Source organism: Macrobrachium nipponense, chromosome 4, assembly GCF_015104395.2.
Source record: "Macrobrachium nipponense isolate FS-2020 chromosome 4, ASM1510439v2, whole genome shotgun sequence".
Lineage (NCBI taxonomy): Eukaryota > Metazoa > Arthropoda > Malacostraca > Decapoda > Palaemonidae > Macrobrachium > Macrobrachium nipponense.
Window position 1 is genome coordinate 136225137 of NC_061100.1, and position 25000 is coordinate 136250136.

General features: G+C 35.5%; 1 protein-coding gene across 1 annotated transcript in view; it reads right to left on the reverse strand.

Annotated features, from left to right (window-relative positions):
- The window catches only part of LOC135211516 (uncharacterized), a 629390-nt gene that overhangs the window by 42953 nt on the left and 561437 nt on the right, over window positions 1-25000 (reverse strand). The window contains 3 exon segments of the mRNA XM_064244821.1: window positions 9328-10117; window positions 10150-12664; window positions 22768-22911. Coding sequence (XP_064100891.1) covers window positions 9328-10117; window positions 10150-12664; window positions 22768-22911 — 3449 coding nt within the window.

Consider the following 25000-nt stretch of genomic DNA (forward strand, 5'->3'; position numbering starts at 1 on the left):
ACCCTCTATATATTAGATTAATACCCCTCAGGACTGCCAACCAAAGTAAGTACATATTCAACAAATGAGGAACAATGGAGTAAAAAAAAAAAAAAAAAAGGGGGGGGGGGGGGGTTTGGCTCTAATCAGACTCTCACTCATTACCTGTCCCATCTCATCTCCCCCATAGAGGAATAGTGCCATCAGTGCACCTCACATGGTGCACCGTAGGCATTACTCAGTGTTCTTTGCAGCATTCCTTTGGCCCCTAGCTGCAACCACTTTCATTAATTTTGTTGTACCTCCATTCATATTAACTTTCTTCCATCTTACTTTCCACCCTCTCCTAATTAATTGTTTTAAAGTGCAACTACAAGGTCTTCTTCCTGTTACACCTTTAAAAATTTATTTCTTTACCCTCAATTTCCCTTCAGCATTGAATGGCCTCATAGGTTCCAGTGCTTGGCCATAAGCCGAAATTTTAAAATTACAATTCATTTCATCTTCTCAAACTTAACAAAGGTTGTTTAGTTATCACATGATCATCCTGAAGGCCCATTTACTCCATTGTACCATTATTGAGGTCTGACTAGACAATCAATAGTCACTGGAGAGGAGTGTGTAGGTGAAGGGGTACCCCTACTGGAAGCATGCTCTCCATGCTTAGTAGGTGTGGATGTGGGAAAGATATAAAATAGGTGGGCAAGTATCCTGAACTGTAAGCAAAGTGAATGAAGATAGGTTGCAGCTAATAGTAGGCTGTCGAGTAATGAAGCAGGCGAGGTAAGCAGGTAATCCAGCACAGAACACAATGATAGTCCATTGAAGAGGGCATGGATTCCATTGACCTTGGGCCAATGACTACAATGCCAACAAGGCAGGGAAGGCAACTGGCACTACTGACTGGTTCAAGTACCATACTCAACCCCACAAGTTCACACAGTACACACCATCTGTGAACTGAGATAGGAGGAAACACATTTTACCTGGTACTATCAATGCAAACAAAAGCAGGGACTGTCAAGAGGAAAGGTGTGACAGACCCTACCTGAAAAACCTTGATGCACTTCCTGAAACTTGGCAAACATCAATGTATTTATCATATTGCCCTTAGAAAATTATAAGGCATACGCACACTTACTGAAATTACCAATAACATGCACTGAATCGCTTACATCCTGTTCACTGCCAGTAATTTATACTTCTTTTTAAAATTTCTACTTTTAACTAAACTTGATACCATACTTTTTAAAGCAGTTTCATTCATTCTAAGTGACATTTCTGCAGGCAGAAGTATGTCATCTAGAATGAAAGAATACAATCTGAAAACTATTTTGGCAAATCTAGTTAACATTAGAAAAGTTTAAATGAATGAATGAATGATTTACAGGTTACCTAGAAAAGTTTAAGAGTGAGGGACGAATTAGTACTGACAAAGAACAGGACATTAGTGGTTTAACAGAAAAGCATAAGGTATATGATAGAAAAAATCAACCTGCCTAGGGCTAACTAAACTCAATGATAGTGCTAGGAGGTACATTATACCAAAGGTTAAATTAGATGACTAATAACTAAGGTATATGATAGATAACAAGTATTAATGCTAGATAAGCACACAGCAAATAAGGAGAGCAACATGGATAGTACTGTCTTTAATTAAGAATACTAAATTAAACAGAGAAATATATGCAGTAGTAATGCAAAGAAGCACCTGCCTCTGCTCAATACATAATCACTTAAAATGATTAAGTACTTAACCATGAGAGGTGTTTTATGTGGATGACTGAGTATGAACAGCAGAATCAAGGAAGATGGTGGTGGAAATGTTTAACAGTTGTACAAGTGAAATGGACATGACAAGACTGAAAATCAAAACACATTACAAGAGCAAATAGGAACATGGGAGCCATCACATTCATAGAGAAGCAAAGGCTTGAGATGGGTACATGTGACCTGTATTGCTCTATAAAGCAGAAAAAGGAAATTTAAGATTTTCAAAAGATGCATACACAAAATTGTAGAATTCAAGGCAGAACTACAGGCTGGAAAAAGGTTAATGTGAAGTATGAGTACATATATAAAAATAGCTGAATATGAACAGTGAGCAAGTTTTGAATTTTATTTCACACTAGCTTACCAGTGAAATATACAAGAAACAGAGGAATGAGTATCTGCCAAACAGAAAACTTGTTAACATTTAAAGTATTCATAATCTAGCACTTTCTTTCACACTTCTTCACATTGGTAACAAAAAGTAGTACTAGTACTGCAGTGAAAAAAAGCTTGAATAGATTGGCAATTTAGTAACTGAAGAAAGCAAGCTAAGGAACACTCTAAAAGTGGTTGGTGGATGGATAATCAAAAGTTCACATGGCACTAGTGTTACAAGATTACTCTTCGTTTGTAAACAAAAGTGTGAGTCTGCGGATCATCGAAGACCAATACATGAGCACTTACATAATTGATGGGCTTAATAAAAACCATTTACTATTATGACAGATTCCTTTAGGAAGTTCCCGAAAGTGGAATATACATCTATTGAAAATGAAGTTTAAGGGTGAAAGCTTCATCTTTGAGGGTACAAAATTAATAAAATTCAAGCATAAGATTCAACAAGTGATATACAAAAAAGAAATTCTTTCCATTATGAAACTAGGGTGGAATGCAGGGAATAGAGGCAGCATATAGAGTGTTCTACTGTTTAAATCACCAACTGAGGGTAAGGTCCTCTTCAAAACAATGCCATTGTTAACCAACCAATATAGAAAAGTCTAGCTGAAACTTCTAAGGCACTTTATCATAGAGCTTTATTATCTTTGGAAATAGTGGTACACATGGCTAAAATAACCCAGCTTATTTCAGAAACAAAAAAGTCAACTGTGACAGGAAAAGTAGGGGTGCTAATCACTTGCTGTGCTAATCACTTGCCCAAATGCAATCTATTTGTACTGGAAATAACAGCAGAAAATTAAGGAAATGAACTGCATCATCCATACCAGTAAAGTGAACAGTACGTGTGCAGGTCAAACAGTCTATGATAACAGAAGATATCTTCTAGACTTAAGGAATGGGAACATATAACCATACCTACTGGATACAGAACACTGACTGCCTTTTAACAGAAATGGTTAAAAAGACAGGCTATATAAAAGAGGCAGTTGCATCACCGTGCATGGAAGGTAATGATAATAAAAAAAAAAAATATGGCCACATGTTCCTCTTGCATGGAAGGACCTGAAAACTTTACAACAACAAGGTTCTCTACATAAAGAAGAGAGAGGTGTGCAAAGACATCTGCAATTGTCTTGACATAAAAAAAACTTTCACAATTTGTTCCCCTTAATGTTCAGGAAGTGTACATCATGGCTTAATCTCCCTATACCCTTGCATGCTCAACCATTAAATTTCTTCAACTAGGTATTCCAAACCAGTGCATAGACTGCATGAGGAAAAAAGGACTTCATAGATGGGTGTATCAATCAAGTTTTTCTAAAAGAGATTAAGATGGATGAATGCCTCCCCCCTATGGAAAAAAAAAATTAAGAGTTCTGACTAGCAAACCATTATAACTGTCCAGGAAGCATACACCAAATACTCTTTTGATACTACACAGTCTGCATAGACTGAATGAACTTTCGAGTATGTAATTGGATAACTGCCTTTAACTGGAAGAACTTGGTCCTTGTTAGCTCCCTGATGCCAGGCCTTGTTCACCTAAAGCAAACTCAGTCAAACTGAAATCTATCATAAAAATTATCTACAGTATCCCCCAGGATGCTTGAGAGGTCACAGTCATCTGTACGAACCATTTGAGGAGCATGAGCAAACCAACACACTGTATATGGAAACCAATGTTAAGCAAATGTCCTGAGCTTACTGTCATGTAGCAGCAAGGTTACTACTTTAAGCAAAAGTTATCAATATATATGGACTTAATTTGATGGTTGTGACTGACAAGTGAAGACCTTCAAAAATGAAGTAGAAGGGATTTAATCTCCACAATGACAGTTTTCAGAGATATTTATTTCCTAAAGAAGACTGCTGGGTGCTGAATTGACTCCTGGCTCCAGCAACAAGCCATATGGCCAAAATTTCATACATCCATACCAAGGACCAAATGCAATAAAATTAAAAGGAAATGTTATCACAGCTCTGCAACTCGAGTCGAGGTAAGTGCTTCATAAAAGATAAACTTCATAAAAAGAACAGCAGATAAATGAGAAGTTGTAACAAACAGGGTAGTGGGATCTGTCCATTTTTCAAGGGAAACTCAATGTTGTAGTCCCACTTTGGTTTGCATCAACTTTAAATGATCAATGTTCTCCAGTAACATGAAGCATAATCATTAGGGTTTGTCTTTATATATAAAATAAAGTATTAATTAAATAAGTTGACCATCACTAATCTGGCAATCTTTAATCTGGTTCCATCACTAATCACATTAATTCTGGATAGCACAATTTCAAATTTCCCAGGTCACAGCACCAACCTGCCACTACTGTTTGTTGGCGCTACTTGTGTGCATATGTATGCACCCTACACACACAATTCCATTCATCTTTTGGGTTGTAAAAAAATGAGAAAATGCAGTAAAAATATAAATGAGAATAGCATAAAATATAAATAAGAAAATCATAAGCACAACATGAAACAAAACACGCTGTAGGAAGTTCTTTAATGCCAGCGAATGAGTTTGTGTATTTGTCTGTACCCTACATATATGATTATGTTTATGTTTTGGATTGTAAAAATAGAAAATGATAAAGTAAAAATACAAATAAGAATAGGGTAAAATATAAATAAAAAGATCATACGCATAACAACACAAACCAAAACAACCTGTAGCAAGTTCTCCAATGCTTAGAGAATAAGCTTTGCACTCGTACGTACTAACCTATGCACTCAACTGTGTCTATCTTTTGGGTTGTAAAACTAAAAAATTTAGAAAATGTAGGAAAGATATAAATGAAAATAGCATAAAATATACGTAATTACAAAAATTATCTGCATAACAACACGAACTACAAGATGCAGCAAGTTCTTCAATGCCAATGAATGAGTTTGTGCGTTAATACGTATTGTACGCACAGAATTGCAGTTATCATTTGGGTTGTAAAACTAAAAAATAAGAAAATACAGTAAAAACATAAATGAGTATACGTAGTGTAAAATAAAATAAAATTATGACCGTAGCTACAATAACCAAAATAAGCTGTACAAAGTTCTCCAATGCCGGCAAATTAATTTGTGTTTGTACGTACCCTATGCACACGATTGTGTTTATAGTTGCAAATTCCAGCTTTTCACTTTGGAAGCGGCAGTCATGAACTTTCTTGTGTAAGCCAACAGAATTAACCATACTATTTATTTTGCCTGTGCTTCATTATAAGTTAACTTTATTTTCATTTAATGTTTCATTTTTCCTCACTAACCAATTTGTACTGCTTTACAGGGCATGTATTTTAATGGTAGGATGAGTTGGTTAACTGTTGGGTCAAATAACTAATCTGGCACCCTGCAGGTCCCAATGATGTCACATTAGTGATGGTCAACCTGTACCATAAAAGAATCTTTCCATTTGGAATTTTATGAATTTGGCAGCATTACAAACAATTGTTTACATATCTAAAAAAAATGTTATATAAACTGAGGTGGCTAGCATGTAAAACTTGGAGCATAAACTTGCTTAATATCAGCTCATCAAAAGACTTTAAATGAGACAAAAATCTACACAAACCATGAACTAATCATTTACATACTACACCATTCCTTATTCAGGTCTTTCCTGCAAAATGTGAATTGGTAAATGATCAAACTTAATGACTATCACTGACTGTTAAACCCATTCTACAGTATTTCCCACTATACTTTCTTGTAAAGTGAATCCATCTATTTTAACTAATCATAAAATACTATATATGAGACTAATAATTATATAAACAATTACGATTATTATCAAGCCCAAAACAAAAAGATATTGAAGATTTTTTCTCCAGTTCTCGTTGTCATGATAACTTATTATGATAGTTGGTGCAATGGACTACCATTTCTTTGCAGGGTAAACTTTCATTTCATTAACTTCAAATGATATTATTTTTCCATAATAGTAAAGGGAAACTAGAAATAAGCATTGTATTAGAAGATAGCTGTAGAGAAGATGACAGCAAAGATTTACTGATGGAAGAGGTGTTGAAAATTAAGTTATAAAAGAACCATTCAATGCATGCATGTTTGGTATGATTTCAGATAAAATATTCTTTTTAGCATTATAAAAGCTCTTGTTAAGATCACTGTTTTCGCACAAGTGACAAGAATTTCTATTCATCAATTCTTTACACAACTTTTACCCTTACCAGTGAACAGAAAAGAAACCTTGCCAAGGTCCTTCATGCAAGAAATAGGAGAAAAAATGAAGTTCAAATGACAATCTATTTAGTTTATGAGACTTAACTGATACTTATAGAAGAAAGCAATTTTTGTGTCAAGTCTTCATGAAACAAAGTATTTCTTTAAAATGTGAATTATTCTCAAATTTGATTCTTATTATTTAGTACCTAGCCAAGAGATTTTTTTACTATTATTGAATCACTTCCTTACTTCACTATTGTTTCCTAAAAATGATAAGTTACTGCATTGCTAAAAATGTACATACATCACAGGTTTCATTGTTATGCCTACTTAACAAGCCTGTGGTACATATCAAGTAAGGGTGAGATATTGGTATGATTCACTTATAAATGACACTCGACAACCACTGAACATTATCAAAATTGCTTGTTTAACACAAGTGTACATACGTAGCATTAAAGTGGGCAACTATTGACTCCCAAATGAATTTCTAATATTACCACTAGCATTTCATAAAGTTAAACAAAGATACTTATATGATACCTACCATACAAATCCTAAGGAATCCTGTACTTCAAAAGTGTTCGAAATGACACTGTTAAAAAGTCAAACATATATCAAAATAATGATAAACACTGGCTACAGTCAACACTAACTTAACTGACCAAATGTCTAATTCAGTACAGCACCAAAAACAAAGAAATGCTAACAAATAAAACATTGTGTCTTGGGCAATGAGTCATGTCTACCTCAATGAAGGAAACCCTACATTCAGTGTATGTGAATGTAACATCCTAGTCTAAAAGTGTGACAAATCCACCATTTTCCAGCACCCTATTCTAAAACAACCTGAGCAATCCAAGACTGGAGTGAATACCAGAATTTCCTCCACCCAACACCTTCAATCTTCCACCACCAAGTCTCCAACTGTCATCCTTTCCACCCTGCCTGAAGTTTACACATAATAGAATATCCTCCAATGCACTAACAAATTTCAGCAAAAGTAATTTCAAACTAGTCTGCTATATTGTTTCTCATAGTTACTATATTTTTTTTTTTTTACAAATATCAATCAGTTAATGTCACTGGATTGTTTAGCCACCTTTTGTAGTGGTTTAATTTAAACATAGTTTGTACAATAAAATTCCAAACTTTTCATTATCACACAGTTCAAGTAAAGCAAATACTACCAATCCTTTTAATGATAAATCAAGCATTCAAACGCCTGAGTAACATGAAATTCAGAACTTAACAAACAAACATAAGATCATCATCAAATATAAATGAACTTGAAATGCGTAAATGAAAATTTGGCAACTCTTAACTTAAAAAAAATAATTAGTGAAGTGTTTACAGCAGCTATCAGAAATCAGAGTAAAACTCCTCCTGGTCACATCAGCTTGAGTGCAAACAGTGAATTTAGTAACCAGAATCTAACTGAAGATACTGCTTATTTAATAAATTGTACTATATCACATTTTTTATATCATTAACATAATAAACTGTACACAAGTCTAGTACATCCAAAATGAACTATACATGACAGAAGCACAAAAGTCAAATAAAAGTCAAACTGTCATAAACCTCTTGACCATCAATGAGTGTCCACCAAAGGAAAATTAACTGCATACCAAAAGTCTGAGGATGAAAGATTCAAATATTTCTTATAACACCAAAGAGCAAACTATTAAAAAAATTGGGTGCTAGTATAATTACAGAATAAATTATCCATGCAGAAACTAAGGGACATGGTAATAAAAGATCTTTAGAAAACAGACAAAAGGGAATTATTAAGTGTACTTAAACCTACTTAATAAACTAATAAATATTCCAAATAAAAAATTTAAAGTGTTGTTTTAGTTATCCAAAGTTTAGATAGAAAATATTAAACTGTTTTTCCAGTCCTTAGTAAAAATATCTGGAATATTCTCATTGCATAATGCTTGCTCACTGAGCTCCTCTGAAACTTGCAAATTGGATTAACTTTAAAAGAAACACTGAAATCATGCAAACAACCAACTTCTTACATCTCAAATTATGTTACATCAAGTACCTCTACTCTACACATAGCAAACTTAAAGCATCAATAATAGTTTGTCAATAAAATGGCACCTCTAGTTGCTTGTTTGAAATTTCACTATGACTAGGAACCCTAAACAGGTCATTTTAAAATATGGCCTACCTGTGTCATGGAAAACTACCAGATTTCTGTATCTGTTACAGGGGAAGGGGGCTTTTTAACTATTCCAACAATACGTGGTTTCATGTTGCCTATTTCAGCTACAGGTTTAGAAGCATTACTGATGCTTTCATTTTTATCAATAATGCTGCTGAGACCTGAATCATTACTGTTCTCTTTACTCATACTTACAGCTCTAGGAGATTTCAAATCATTAACTACTGCTGGATTGACCATAACCTGAGCTCCATAAAATCTACGTCTATATAAATTGGGATTGACAGCCTGACCTGGGCTATGAGGACTGACAGGACGCTTCACAGCCTGGCTCTTGCCTTGACCCATGTTCCCAGTGGCAACAGGAGAGAGGGAGAACTTCAAAAGAGGCTTACTCCATTCCTGCCTCCCCGAACTGATCCGTGGACCATGAATGGTGCTATTGTTTATCGTAGGTAATTGATGTCCCAAACTATCATTTTTACTGGGGTTCATTTCATATCTAAGGTGAAGATTGTTAGTTGCCTCTGAAAGTGGGGCTGTTGCTAATTTATAGCTATTATTCCTCTGAAATGGACTACTACGCAATAAATATGTCGAGTCTAGACTACTTAGATTACTGTGACCACTTTCCCTTTGCTGTAAATATTTAGCTTGAGCATCCTGTCTGGGTGATTTTGAAGGGGTACGAGATAAGGAAGACTGAAATGGCTGATGCTTAGCCAATCTAGCATGGGCCAAGGCCAAGAGGACATGGTCTGTGGAAGAATTTAGCTCTTGGACTTCTAAAGGTGCTGGTGGAAGTGCATTATTAGGATGTGTACCTGGGTCAGTGCGCAGGTCTGGGTGTGTGAGAGCCATAGTACTTGGTTGAGCCCCACGTCTAGGACTTGAGGTTATAGGACCTTGCACAGGGGTTGGTGCACGGGATGTTTGGCCACCCGGAGGATAACCATGTGCACTTTGTGGGCGTGTGAGTAGCTTTGCTGCAGCCTGGTTCAGTGAAACAGTTTGCTGGGGCAATGCTGTTTGAGTTGTTTGTCCTTGGACATGTACATATGCACCAGCTCGCTGACTTCTTGGAGACATAGGTGCACCTTGGGAAGCCATAATGACACCAGCTGACGTAGTTGCAGTAATATTTTGTTGTTGTTGTTGTTGTTGTTGTTGCTGCTGCTGCTGTTGTTGAGACAAAGGAGGTGACTGCTGCTGTCGCACCTGTTGGGCATCTTGTCTTGCTTGATAAAACTGCTGTTGCTGCAACATCAGTTGCTGTTGATGTTGTTGCTGCAAAACTCTCTGGGCTTCCTGATGGGTCTGATATATTTGCTGCTGTTGCTGCATAAGCTGCCTCTGAGCTTCCTGACGAGCTTGGTAAATTTGCTGTTGTTGACGAAGAAGTTGTTGTTGTTGTTGAGATGGTTGCTGCTGTTCTTGTTGCTGCTGCTGCTGTAATAACTGTTGCTGTTGCTGTTGCAACTGCTGCAGTTGGAGTTGCTGTTGCTGTATCTGTTGCTGATGTTGTTGTTTCAGCTGCTGCTGTTGCTGCAGTTGCTGTTGTTGAAGTTGCTGCTGCTGTTGTTGCAGTTGCTGTTGCTGCTGTAATTGCTGCTGCTGAAACTGTTGTTGCTGAAGCTGTTGTTGTTGAAGCTGCTGCTGCTGCTGCTGTTGCTGCAGTTGGTGTTGTTGAAGTTGCTGCTGCTGTTGTTGCAGTTGCTGTTGCTGCTGTAATTGCTGCTGCTGAAACTGTTGTTGCTGAAGCTGTTGTTGTTGAAGCTGCGCTGCTGCTGCTGCTGCTGCTGAAGTTGTTGTTGTGTAACAGCATACATACTATTTGAGCTTCCTGCAACACTCTGTAATTTTGGTTTCTCAGATTCTTTACTATCTGTTTTATCGACAAAAGCAACTTGTTTCTGACTGCCAGGCGACTGTGGCTGTTGTGTTGTTTGCTGAAGTCTCTGCTGCACCAATGGCTGAGGTGGTTTAATTTGCTGACTGCTAACACTAGTTAATGGTACTGAAGATGGAGTCATGTTAATACTTGCTGGTATTCCACTCATACTTGGGGCTTTTTGCTGAGTAGGAAGTCCACCTGAAGGAGTTTGCGTGGTTAAAACAGTTTTGATCTGAGACAAAGGGTAAGGCTGTGACACAGGATGTGCAACATGGTGCAAAGGGGCACTAGTAGGTGCCGAAGAAACAGAACCACTAACGGGTTGTGAGGGTTGGACTGGACGAGACTGTAAAGGAAGGTTTTGAACTATTTGACCAGGAAGTTTTGATATGTGATGTACTGAAGTAGGAAGAGGCTGTGTGGTGGCTGTCTGTGATGAGAGTGATGAGGCTACTGGTTGTGAATGGGGCAACGGAACAGACAAAGGTTTTGATTGAATGGGATGGTGATGCATTGGAGGGGAAGCATGTAATGCAGAAGCAGATGGTGGAAGAGGCTGTTGAGGCCTTTGTGCCATGGGGTGAGGCTGAATAGTTTCTGTATTACTGCTAGTCATGGTTGGTAAAGGTGGCAATGGTGTTTGCTGTATACTACTTGTTGTTGTTGAAACTGATGGTTTTACAAGAGACACAGGTAATGTCTGAGAGCTATCAGTACCTCCAGAAGTAACTTGCGACTGTGAAGTGGTTACAACTTGTTTAATGTATGGTCCGGGCTCAAAAGATGAATGGCCCTTTCGACGAGGCAAACTATCAGAGGAATAAACAACCTTTCCATCAGAATTAAGTGTTACCCGAGCACCAGACTTGTGTATATTGGCTTTTCTTCTTTCCAAAGAGTTAGTTGGTGTAATAACTACATTTTGTTTGACACTACTAGGCACAGCACTAAATGGATGACTTGTACTAGTGGGAGGTGGAAGCTCTTTGTAAGAAACCAGATCTGAGCTTTGAACTTGACCTTTATCCTCTTCAGGCTTGACTTGCCCCTCATCCTTAGAGAGATGCTTTTGCAACTCCATTTTTTGTTTATTATCACTTTCTTGTGATAACCTCTTTTCTTTCTCTGCCTGCCTCACTAATGATGGTTTAATTAGCACAGGTTGCTCAGTAGTTGCCCGTGAAGGAGATGCTATAGCTGCAGTGTGCATAATACCTTTTAAGTGAGCATTTATATCGCCATCTTTGCCTCTTGGAATAACTGTGAGGGTTGGGGTGTAACTATGAGGTGCTGCTGCCATTTTTGATGCCAAATCTTTCTTCTCACTAACAACAGATTCCACAGTTGCCTTACTACTTCCACTAGCACCTCCACTTTTTGCACCACTATTCTGAAAAGCATAAATCTTAGTAGCAACACTTGATGTGCTTCCCTGACTAGCAATGGAACTGGCTGTTCCCTGAAGGGGCACTTGTTGGCCCTGATTTTCAACCTGTGGACCTAAACTGTCCCTTGACAGAGAAACATTACCTGACCTAACACTTTCATCATCACTTTGAGGCGGTGTTATAACGCACATTGAGGGTATTCGGCTTGAGTTTATAGAAGTTTTAACCCGCAAAATTTCTTGTCTTTCAACTTCAAAGTCAGATTCAGAATACTCATGTTCTGGAGATGGTAGACTAGGTTGGCGTGGACTAGTAGGTTCGGTTGGGGAACTGGAAGTTTCCCTTCCACTATCACCATCACGAGAACTTCTGCTATCCCCATCTTGACTACCACCTTTGTCGGGTACCTCACCAACAACGTCTTCACGTGATGAAGTCGATCCATTAACATGGATCACAGTTATGACACTTTCACGATTTTCACGTTTCCTTTCTAAAGAGCTCACCCTTTGAGGTGGCTTTGGTGGTGTTTTCTTCTCTGGATTCCTCATGACAACTGTTCCTAAACTTGCTGAGCTATTGGTTGTACCTGTACTACCCTTACCAAATGTTTCGTAATCACTTTCACTTGCAAGCTTATTTCCCTCGTAACTTACGGAACGTAAACCACTGTCTATATGGAATGAAGTGTAATATCCTTCAGTATCACAAGAATAAGCAGAACTGGTATCATCATCTAAAAATGGAATATCCTGAATATCCTGTGTTGGTGTTAATGTGCCATCACTTGCATGTGAAGAGGTTGAAGGAAAATCATCAGTTGTTCTTGAGTTTGTGCGTTGATTACTAGAGGGAGATGATGATCTAATCTGTAAAGACCTGAAAAAAGAGAGAATAGGTTAATAGACCTCTTCTTAAAGACAATGAAGAAAAGTGTAAATAATGCAAATGTTAACATTGTAATAATAAAAGGATTCATTTTAACATCTTTCAAGGTTAAAACTTTGAATATTTCAATTTTCTCATGAAATCTGTTGAATCTTCCAACTGGTTGACCAACATTGTAAAAAGATTTAAATTATTTAATCAAAATATGAAATACTTCATCACAAAAACTTTGGAAGAAAATGTCATCGGCAGCACTTAAAAACATTTCTTATGTGTGACTGGTCATCCAGAAGAAATAACAATGATACTTTGCATCATTGCAGTTTGCAAATATCATTTCCTAAACATTAAATACATTAACACTCATCCTCAAAGACACTAATCTTATGTTGGCGAGTATCATAAGATCAAATGAAACACCAAAATCCAATAGTACATGTATTTTGATTTCCTCAGCAGCCAACAAGTTAAGGAGATTTCTTTATTTGGGGTAAATAACAGAATAGTTCTGATATTGGGACAAAATTACTGCTACCCTTATTACAGATATGGAATGGATTAAGAAGTGATGTAATCAATGGTTTGCAAGATTTGAGCCTGAGCCGAACTAAGACTGTATTCCTCAGCAAATCGACCTCACCCTGTACTTCTACTACATATACGTATATGTTTTCCTTTTCGTAGGTTATTGTATTTTGCACATCTGAGTCAGTGGCAACATCTGATGTTACCTTGGATTTAATTTTCTTTCTTACAGCATTGATGTTATCTAATGTTATCAGAGAATCACATACCACTAATCATGGCTTCTTATATCCTTACAGAAGATGGAGTTAACGCTATGTTTCATATCCTTAGTTATATCACAAGTTCAGCATTGTTACTCCAGGTTCTAGAATGATGGGTATGCTTTTTCCTTCTTACACCATTGTTTATGCATTCTGTTTGGCCATCTTCATGGGCTTTATTTTAACATGGAATTTCAACTGCTGCCTTTGAAGCATGTGCTTCTAGAATTAGTGTGAGTTACTTATTTCACAGAGCATCAACATCCATGTCTGCTTCCTACTCAAAAGATACAGTTCAATTATAACTACAGTACCAACCTTACCATACATATTATTCAACAATCAATTTATAAAATTTTATTATTTACCCAATTTTATGATAGTACCATTCCCAGCATTCTCTGAATATTTGAAAAAAATCTCACATTGTTTGGCTCTCGGGTAAACAACATCATAGGAAGGAGGCTTAACCCCTTCCATTAAGCCCTTCAACAATGACAGTTTTAATGGAGGAGTACAGGGTCAGTTATTCTATGCTTCATGATATCATGGACCTCAGAGAAAAACTTTGCATTCATGGCTCATTGATTTCTTCAAAAACTCTTCCATGAAGAAACCCAAGTTAGACAAGCTAGACCAAGTGACATTCTGCTCAAGTAGTGGACTACTCAGTCTCCCAGGGGGAAGCCTGTATCAGCCAGACTCCCCATAGAGAAGGCCCAAGATGATTTATTAAGACATGAAGATCCCAGAGCTTTGTGCCCTCTCAGATGGTAGCTGAGGTACCTAAGGTCTATTATGAAATTACAAAATGATACCTTCACACAGCTCATACATGAGGGTGACTTGAATCTGAGCCAGAGTTAATGTAATGAAGAGATGGGTCATTTTTATTGGGACAGACTTGAAAGAACTTTGCCATGGTCAGGGAAAATGGGAGAAAAGTCTGCTAAAGGGTTTCAAGAGTTATAAATTTGTAGATATATTGAAACCCTTAGCAGACTTTTGCCCCTTTTCCCATGATCTTGGCAAAGTTCTTTCAGGTCTCTCCTGATAAAAATGGCCCATCTCTTCACTACATTAACCTGGGAGTTCAAATATTCGAAAACTTTATTGACAGAAAATTTAAGAGCCCCAGTGCTTCAAAAAATATCCAATATTTGCCTTTCCCAAGATAGTGTGTTACTCAAGTTAAATCTTGGGAGGACTGCAAGAACCTCTCCCCAATGGTTTTCTGATGATTCTATGGTCCCTAATCTTAACAGACAACAGCCATGCCCATACTCCAGCAACTGAACTTGCTAGATATCTTTTTTATAATTCAACTGCAGACCAATGATGCCTTGTTTTATCTAATACCTGGACCACGGGCCATTAACAAACTAAAGAAAGTTATTGTGCTTTGCACAAATGTTATTACATACTCTCCACCTCTGTGCCAGATTTTCATTGTGATTTCACCATCAAAGATGTAATGGAAATAACAGCCATGGCCTGGAATGGTACATAAATTCAAATGTACAAAAAAAATTGTGGCCTTGTGCTGAAGGACGATGATGACCAGGAGTAATTATAGGGACATCCTGCAGACTATTAAGGGTGCAGTTACTAATATCCTAAAAACAAGCTGACAGAGCAGGATGATGTGAAGTGAGTACAAAACGATGATGCATCAGTGGAAAATCCTCTTGAGTTTGACCAACTCTTAAGAGCTATATGCAAAAATGGAATGATGAATATGAAAAAGAAGTGAAGTGGAAAAGCAATTGAAAATAGACATGGAAGATTGAATCAGATGGATATGACACAACTTTTGCAGGATGTTATCATTTTCAGAATTAACATGTCATGCAGTATAATGTCACGAGCATGGCCTTTGAGCCTACGAGTAGATCATCCATTAAAAAAGACACTACTGATGATCAGTTTAGGAAATGTAACAAAAACAAAATCCTCCGCCTTCTCATCTGTCACACCATCCCTGTCTCCTTGTATCAGTGGTGAGTCTTTTGCCTCCTACGGCTGAATGTCCCAAAGTTTAAGCTTGTTAATAACCTATGGAGGTTGATGAGCTTGAGAGCAATGTTGAAAGCACCAGGCACCTACAACAGGATCCTCTACTACTCTGGCTACCTCTCTGCTGTAGGCTCAGAATACAAACTACTTTTGTACACTGCAAATAGCAGAATAAAAGTAAATAGCACAATTTTCATCTAGTTTGGGATATTGCAAGAGATGGATGAGCTGTGGGATTGCATGTTCAGATGTATTCCTCAACAGGAAAATGTATATTATATATATATATATGCACATATATACTATATTATATATTATAAATATATATATATACATATATATATATATTATATATACTATACTTGTTCAGCAAGTACATGTTCACTAAGTACATGTAAAACAAGTTGTTTAAATAAAGTAATATTCTCTTTTGGAATGTTCTAGGAAGCAATTACTTTGTATGATTTTATGTTTACCCACTGTATTTTAGTACAAAAAAAATATTTTGGTGATAATATCATGATAAAAGCAGTCATATTTACGGATTAAAATTGCTTATGCATGACCAACCAAACAACTGAAAATGTAGGGGTAGGGAAGGGAATCCAATTATTCATTATTTTTTACTACGTACTCAGCACAGCCTCAGTCACGAGGATGTGCAACAATCAGACTTCTACTGCACAGCTTCAAGTTTAAAGGCTAAAAGTTATATATTATGTTAAGGTATGGTTTTCACATACATGCAAATAAAGAAGGCCAGTCAGATGAATAAATCAGTAGATGAAATATCAAACTGTCAAAGCAACCACATCTTCAGAACAGTTAAGGGTGTGTAACAATAGAACAGTACTGAGAAAAACAGCAGTAATATATGCTGGTGAAAATTTCTATTGCAAAAGTATGAAGTGCAGCTTCCTCTGTCCAAGAGAGTTTAATCACGTCATAAAATTTCAAAAGTGATGCCACCTCTAAAACATGCTTCATTAGATACTATTCCAACACTTTCAGATAATTTATTACTAATTAATTCCTTGCTTTTTGTCTAAGTTCATTTAAATTGGATAACTAATTCAGCTAACATTTCAAATTGTGTTAAGTCTTGCACCTCACCATGATCAATTTAAAAATTTGTACATTCAATAATGTCTATGTTGAATTTTGAGATCCACTGGCATTGTCTTTGTCATGAATAATCAAACTACGAAAAAGTTTCTCACTGTACATTGCTTGTCATAGAAAATACAAAGTGCATTATAAAATCACTTGATTAACCCTTTACTTATGCTGAATTATGGGGTTTTTCTTATTTATCACCAAAGGAGTTCTGAATACATCATCTTGAAGCCAGAAAGCCTTTTTCTCTGCCAAAAAAATCTTAAAACCCGGTATTTTTTTCTGCCAACAAACTGGTTATTCTGTGCAGCTGAAAGGGGCAAGTCTAACTGTTTATGCCAGTTGTGCATTTTTATTCAGGGGTACAACCTGACACATTGTTTGCATATTCTTGATTGGTAATTTTATTCCTCAAATCAGCAATATTGTAAGCACTTGATTTTATTCTATGTGTTTTCTTTAATGCAAATTTTACCTTGCAGTAAGAACACTGATGTGTACACGTTTGATGGCTATGTTTAAACCTCTTCTAAAGGTCAAAATAAGATCAAACTGATACCAGTGATAGGATCCTGGATTTCACTCTGTTTAGTTTATCAGAAAAATGTTACACCGACAGTTACTGAATATTTTGTTCAATTAATTTGTTATTTTTTTCAAAAATCTTGTCAAAGGCACAGTAGCCAGGACTTACGATCGGCACCAAGAATCATGATCCTGCAGAATTTGGAAAGATTCACAAAAGCTTCAGTCCTTTTGACTCTTAATGTTAAACCTGCCTGCGAGAAAAACCACATTTCTGAAAATGTGATCTCCTATTCCAAATTATTGGGTAATCCTTTACTGGGATCTTATAAAAATGCTGCAATGTCAATAAATAATCTGAAAAATTCAAAATACTGAAATAAAAAAAAACCTGGGGATAACAGTAGGTTTAATTTACCTCATCTACCAATGTGGCAAGCAAGCCATACCTGAATAAGGATGCTAGGTCACCTCAGCACAACCAAATAGCTGCTCTCCAAATTCATGACAATGACTCCTAGGAAAATCTATGAAGACTGATATTTGTCAAGAGCTACCCATTTGCCTTCTGGGTGGAATCACATACCTCAACAGCTACATAAACCATATTTAAAATGTGGGGTGCCACTGTAACTTACGCAAGTTCATGAAGCCTTCTACTATTCACCTAACACTCCCACAACTATCAAGAAATGAAATGTATGAGAGACCTATGTTGCAGTCTTCAAAATAAGACTTCTCATGCAATAGCCATGAGATCTACTTATCCTACCTGACCATCAACATTTCCCACCTGACTTCTTGCTAATCCTTATGCCTGCTATCCAAAGTTTCTGACTCAGAAATTCTTTAAAGCAATGTACCCCTACCCCTTTTTCTTGCTTTTTATATTCATTCTCCTCTGACAAAAGAACAAAGAGTTCAAAATCATTTGGATTATTATACAATACTGAATTTAACTAAAAAAAATAATTCCTTTAAATTTACTTTTCAAGCTACCCATGAAGATATATAAATCCAGTATTAATACTTCTTAATCAAGTTGGAATGAATCGTTCAATATAAAACTAAGCTGTAGACCTCAGTGACTCTAAATTTTATCAAATAATTTACCTGATATGTATATAAATTAACATATAGCTAATCACAGTTAAGTACTGTATACAAATTATCATTCTCTATATACCAGTGTCCAATGCAGTAGAACTTAAGAGAAACTACAATAGCACTTCAAATTAAGACACTTTGGGGGTCTCACTTTCTGCTAAGTAATGAAGACCCTACAGTATATTATAGGCTGAACTTGGATATTTCTTTATGTTACAGCTAACAGCAACATGGTTCCTAATCTAAACTAACCTGTACTTTTGCATTTAACATTCAATTGAAGAGATTTATTTAAATATGTATAACATCTAAAAAGATAGCCAAGCAAAAATAAATCATAATATTGCTAATAAGTACAAAATTCTGTTAATTTGAGACATCACTCATATCTCACCTACTGTATGACTGACAGAATCCAAAATTCCTTCGAACCAGAGAAGTTCACTTATTGCCTCATAACTCCTAAGACTTCAAGTTGGAAAGACATCAAGCATAATGCAAACCTATTCTGCTGGGGTATGCTGACAAGACACCAATTCTCAATCTTACTGAGAGGTTGTGATACTATGCTATGGTGAAAGTTTAACCACAAATATAAAAAATACCACAAACCTACTGCAGTAGTACAGCCAAACTGTTGTTTACTATGAATACAAGAAGTTTCAAAGTTGCTTATTTAACTATGTCACATGGTGACACAAAGTGAAGATCTCCATACTTACAACAGATTTATAACACAACATTTCATAAATAGTACAGTTTATCAAGAATCAAACTTCCTACAAATAATATATGACATACCAAATATTAAAGAACATTAGAAAACAAACTAATTCTCTTCTAAAAATTGATGTACTGAACATGCTTGGGTTAGAAAATTTCTTTCTGATATTTCTTTGCAAAGCAATAAAACACCAATAATTAGGAACCGACAAACTACTTTTGTCTACAACAACAAAAAGAAGAAGACCAACAAACCTAAAAGACCAACTCCATGGTCCCCTTGAGAGACAAAAAATAATAATAAATGTAACATATTAAAATGGTTGTGTAATATCATCTGTGCAAATAAATACTAAACAAGTCTTAAAACACAAAGAACACAACAAAATCAAATATAAATTAAATTATGGGAGTCTATAATGGTGTACTAATGCAAATAGCAATCAATGTTCAAAGTACAGTACATACAGATAGCACTGTATACTTAACATACACAAAAAATGTATCTACTGAGAAAACTTGAAACAGAAATGCATCAATCAAATATGCATTCAGTAAAAAAGGTCTCCACAAAGAAATCCTATATCATAATGACAGAGAATCCTTCAGAATGCTGTACTGTAAGTGCCAAGAATAAGGGCTAAAAGATAATGCATGAAAATTATATACTACTGTGATGCTTGAGTAAATCACCCCAACTAAGAAAACATTTTACCTTAAAATAAATCCAACTCTCATCTAACCTATACAATTACTATACTAAATTTCCTAAAAGTTAAGTCCTGTAATATGTTAATGATGCTTTAGGTATAAAGAACATAAACTGGTCTCAATTATCATAACGAAGCGAAATTTTCTTTTTAAAATGTCCTCTCATAAAGACTAAAAAACTGCAATACCCTTCCAACTTCCACTCTCCATCAATGATTATTCACTCTAAATTCACATTCACGGATTTTCTAAATCTAATGTAAAATACTTAACAATTAAAAAAAGGAAGGTGTAATAAAGGAACAATGTACTAACCTGCCATCAGTAAGAAAATGATACAGATTCCAACAAAATAAACCTTGCAATGCAAGAAAATTCCAAAACGCCTTACTTAGCCTAACACTTTGGTCTGAAGTGGACAGTACGTACATACTTATAGTCTTCCTACAGGAGTAGGGGAGAGACCTTTCCCATGTTTTATCAAACTACCTACTGCACTCTATACTTTGTCTCAATCTTCTATAATATGCTGTTTCTCCTTCAAGCTATCATTTCATGTTATATTTTTATTTTTTACTGAAGTGTTTCTGCTCTCCTTCTTTTGTGTGGTTCTACTGATATGGCCAAGTTCATCAAAATATGGGATGATTTGGTATTTACATTTAACTTTTTTGTGCAGTAGCTAGCTGCTTGCCCTCTTTATCCTTTTCTTGTTTTCAGCATGCCCAATCAATGACTCAGTGGGCCTAATGTTACTAGGTAACCCCATTTGTTTCCTTTCCTCTTACTGATTGCCTGGTTGTAACCTTGCACACATATGCTTAGATGTTGGAGCTCTTATAAGAGACAGGCTCCTGGACATTTAGCTGAACGGACAACTGACCCAAAAACATTTGGCCCAAAATGTAGTAGACGTACATACCTACATGTATGTCACACCCACTATTGTTCAGTTAATTATTAACAGTAAACTTAACAGTTCGAAAACAATCTGCATTTACTTTGAGTTTGCCATCTCAATTGTTGAATTGGATAACTGCCATTTTCAGCTCAAACACTTTGAACCAGTCATGCTCAAATGGAATCAACTTTGTCTATCATTGAGAAATATGAAGAGTATCAAAAAATAGATTTTCTGCCAGCAATTGCGCACAATCTTTAAATCCTTTTTTTTATGGTACAATTTTTTTGCAATAAACTGTTAATTAAAATACCTGAAGTATTGCTTGTTATACTATTCACACTAGCAAATTTCTGGCCAAATGTCCGTCAGGCTAAATGTCCGTCGGGCAAATGTCCTCCAGTTAAATGTCTGGCCATGAAAGGACATGGGTCAGAATTATATTCACTGTCATTAATTGCTGAAGACATGGATAATATATCTTATCTCTGAATTAAAAGGCAACATGATATTTTAACACATACCCATAAATTAGGGCCATTCCCTCTTAAAAACTGTTATCCTTGCCTCCAGTTCTGTAAAACTTCATTGCCAATGTTTTATTCTCATATTTTCGTGTCATAACTTTGTCTGTGAAACCTGTGGCTCACAAGAATGTCTAATTGCATACATTCTTCTATCTGCAGGACTCTACTCTCACCAAATTTAAAACCTTATGAAGTTCAGGCTCTGACTAATTAAGATTGAGTCATCATTTTCTGGTTAAGTTAAATATCTGATAAGTCATGAGACATTCTTTCTCCTCCTCTAATTCCTTTTATCACCATGATTTCTCCATAACTCTTATTATTATCTCAACCCTTTGATGACACCCAGCAGTGCTGCAATCTCATCTCACCATAAAATACTAAATAGACCATTACCCTACTCACTCTCAGAGCTTCCCAGGCAAGTAGCTTGGCCTTAAATCCTGATCTATCCTACACACAATAGCTGATTTCCTTAGCCTTAAAAACTTTCCTAAATCACAAAACATGAGAAACAATCAAGCCCTTTATACAAATCCATTTCAATATCCATGATGGTATGGAAACTTGAGATGTAGTCTTTACCCCAAATCAGGGCATCTCTCATCCTCAAAAGGTGATATTCTTATTTTTCTCTTTAATGTACATGGTCATCCACTTCTAACCTCATCATTCAACAAAGTTAAGTCATTGGCCTTTCTACACAAAACCAAATATTTTCAAGAAATGTTTATCAAAGGGCAGTTAAGTTTGTTCTGATTGGGAGTTGATTAAAAAATTCTAAAGTATCCCTGAAAACCAAGCATGAGTAAAATATATGTATGAGAGCTAAAGTCTATTTAAACAACAATGGTAAAGAAAATCACGATCAAGTAAAAAGAAGAGTCAACTAGAATCTGATAGTAACAAAATTAGCAATTAAAGAAAACTTGATGCACAGTCGTGCTGGTTTCTACATTTAAAAAATCCAACACTTTCAACTAACAAATATATCTCAATGAAACAGACAAAGTACTGAAATTAGTACCAACTAGTTCATAAATTTGCTCTTGAATCACACACTGTACCCTCAGAATTGTTCAAGATTTATTCAGGGGCACCTTTTTCGTACCAAAACTAGATTTTATACTAAACAAAGCTGATTTTCATTTTAGAAATGACCAATTGATGCACCACAGTACAGAACTGAGAAAAGAGAATAGGATAATAGAGAAGTCCAAAGAACAATGAGTACTACATACAACTTGTAAGTGGTAAATGATAAAAAAAGACCTAATTTATTAGTCTAATTCTAAAGAAATTACTGAGTGTTTGTCAAAAGACTGTACGAACTTGAAGATATTTAAGAAAACTCTGAGCATTAACTTTATATTTTTTTATCTATATAGCCATCTAATGCCTCAAAAACAATGTTAATTGTATACCTGACACCAAAATAGTTGACTCCTTATGATTTTGCTTGGGTATGACTAAAGACAATAGAAACTCACTTATTTAAAATTCTAATGCAGTAATTCACTATGGTTTCAGATATTAAATAAATATTAGCACCAAGAGTTAATTGTGCTATACTTTTTGAAAATACAGTTTTGTAAATGTTTCAATTCTAGTTAGCAGCCAAAATATATGAACCTATAATAAAATTCAGTTTCAACATATACCTAATGCTAAATGACTTACTCTGAAATGATGGAGTCCTGCTCCAGCGATGAAGTGGGTGATGCAACTGGCCGTTGGTGATCCGATTCCACAGATGTACGCGTACTGCTGGAAGCAGACCAGTTACCAGATGATGAATGGGTCCCGTCGTCTCTAGTGCCTTCCCTGAAGGAAGCCGTGCATTCATGCCATTTAATACCCATAATGTGTCCTTAGAAGCTACACCCCACATGGACCAACTATGTTTAAACTAAATAAGTTTAAGAGCCATTGTAACAGAGTTCATGCACAAAACAGAATGCTTGTGTGATTTGTTCACTAACAGTTTAATTTTTACGATTAACTTAAATAAACATTATTAAGTGACCTCAACAAATTATCAAATTCTGATGAGAAATGATAAAAGAATTTTGCTAAGAAAAACTGGGATAAACATTAGCCGAGATGGTTTGGAGCCTTTTTATTCTACTTGAATATAGCCTGAAAATACTGAATAAATTTCCCTTAGATAAAATATTGAAGTTTAATTTATGCACAAACATCGTCATCTAGGTACATTATTATGTATGTCTAATCACTGAATTTTTCAATATTTTTACAATTAATTACAAAAACTTCAATAAATCTGTTGCATTGAAGGTACAGTATATTAGTCATGTAAAGGTAATCACAATATACGGTACCAGATTAATGTACATCAGATAAATACTTACAGTGAACTACACAAAATAAAACAGCACCTAAACATATGTTTATGTATATTATTTATTATTTAGTATGAAAAAACTGCACTATGAGACCTTCTGAACCATGTTTTGATATCAATCTACCTTGGGTAAAGAACAACCTTGCAAGTACTGTAATAGAAGACAAAGTTTGTTTTCTGCATACAGGAAGCACTACAGTCAAGTTTCCTCTTTCAAAAATAAAAATAAAGTCTAATATGTATGAACATTTAGAAAAGTTTTAAGTGAATACAACCTAATATGGCTTAACATAGATCGGAAAAAAATAATAAAATGGTTATATGTATATATAGGAGGATATTAATTCGTAACTGACAAAATATAGGAATGTAATGGAAATGTCTTGACAAAATCTATTAGTAATAACATTACAGTAATTTAAAAAGACTATTTTTATTCTAAAATAACCATTACTATAGCACAAAAAATACATCAGCATCTACATCACCAAAAAAAAAACAAATTTCTAAACAATTCCAATTCATCCTACAACAGTCTTTCTATCAGTGCCTAAGAAAAATGTGGACAACTGGTTGCAAGTTGAATATTTTTTTTATTTAAAATTAGAGTGATAGCTTTCAGTAGGATTGAGTTCAATGCAAGATACTACTGAAAGTAATGTACAGTTGGCTATGTTTTTTCAAGGACTTTTGCATATTTATCTACTTTATGAAATCCTGTCAAAAAACTTTGGAAAAAAGTAGCTTTTTCCATGAAAAACCTAAAAAGTGAAAATGCCGGTAGAAAAAAAAATAGCTCATATTATTCAAGAATAAACAGCATCAATATGCTTGCCCCAAAGACATTAAAGAGTAGAGCTGGAAATATAAATATTGTTTATCCTTTTGTAGTCACTAAAAACTAACACTAAACTTGACTGTACAGAAACAGTTGAACTCTGAAACAATAGCTCTGTAACTAAACTATGCTGTGTTGTAAGGTAAATTTATTACTTAGCTTAGTTACTAAAATATAACTAAAATATAACACCTAAACTAAAATGAAAGAAGAAACACCAACTGGCATTCTATTAATATTTAGTAAAAGTAAATTTCTCACAGAAAGCTAAGTAACACCAAACTCTTGCTCAACAAAAAACACCATGCAAATAATGCTACAAAATCTTAGCCAAAATGCAAGCTCATGATCATAGGGTGCAATGGTTCTAAATAACAAAGAGCTAGCTTTTCTGTAAGGTAAAGCTAACACAAGACAAAAGCAAGTGGAAACAAGCCACAGTGCATTGTTACCGCTGGAGTAGGCGGAAACTACAGCATGAGGTAAGTAAGTATGCATCTGTGCAAATGACCGATTGCTGTTGAGTGTCAAGGCATTTAGGTTTGGTTTAACTACCCTCACTCTTAATTCCCAACATTGAGTTATAAAACTCACAGAAACATTAGATTTTATCACCATCACCAATCATTCTCTGTGGCAATAATTAACCCAAATCTTTATATGTATACCAAATCCTCCTAGATTTAAAATGTACAAAACTGTACTATTTA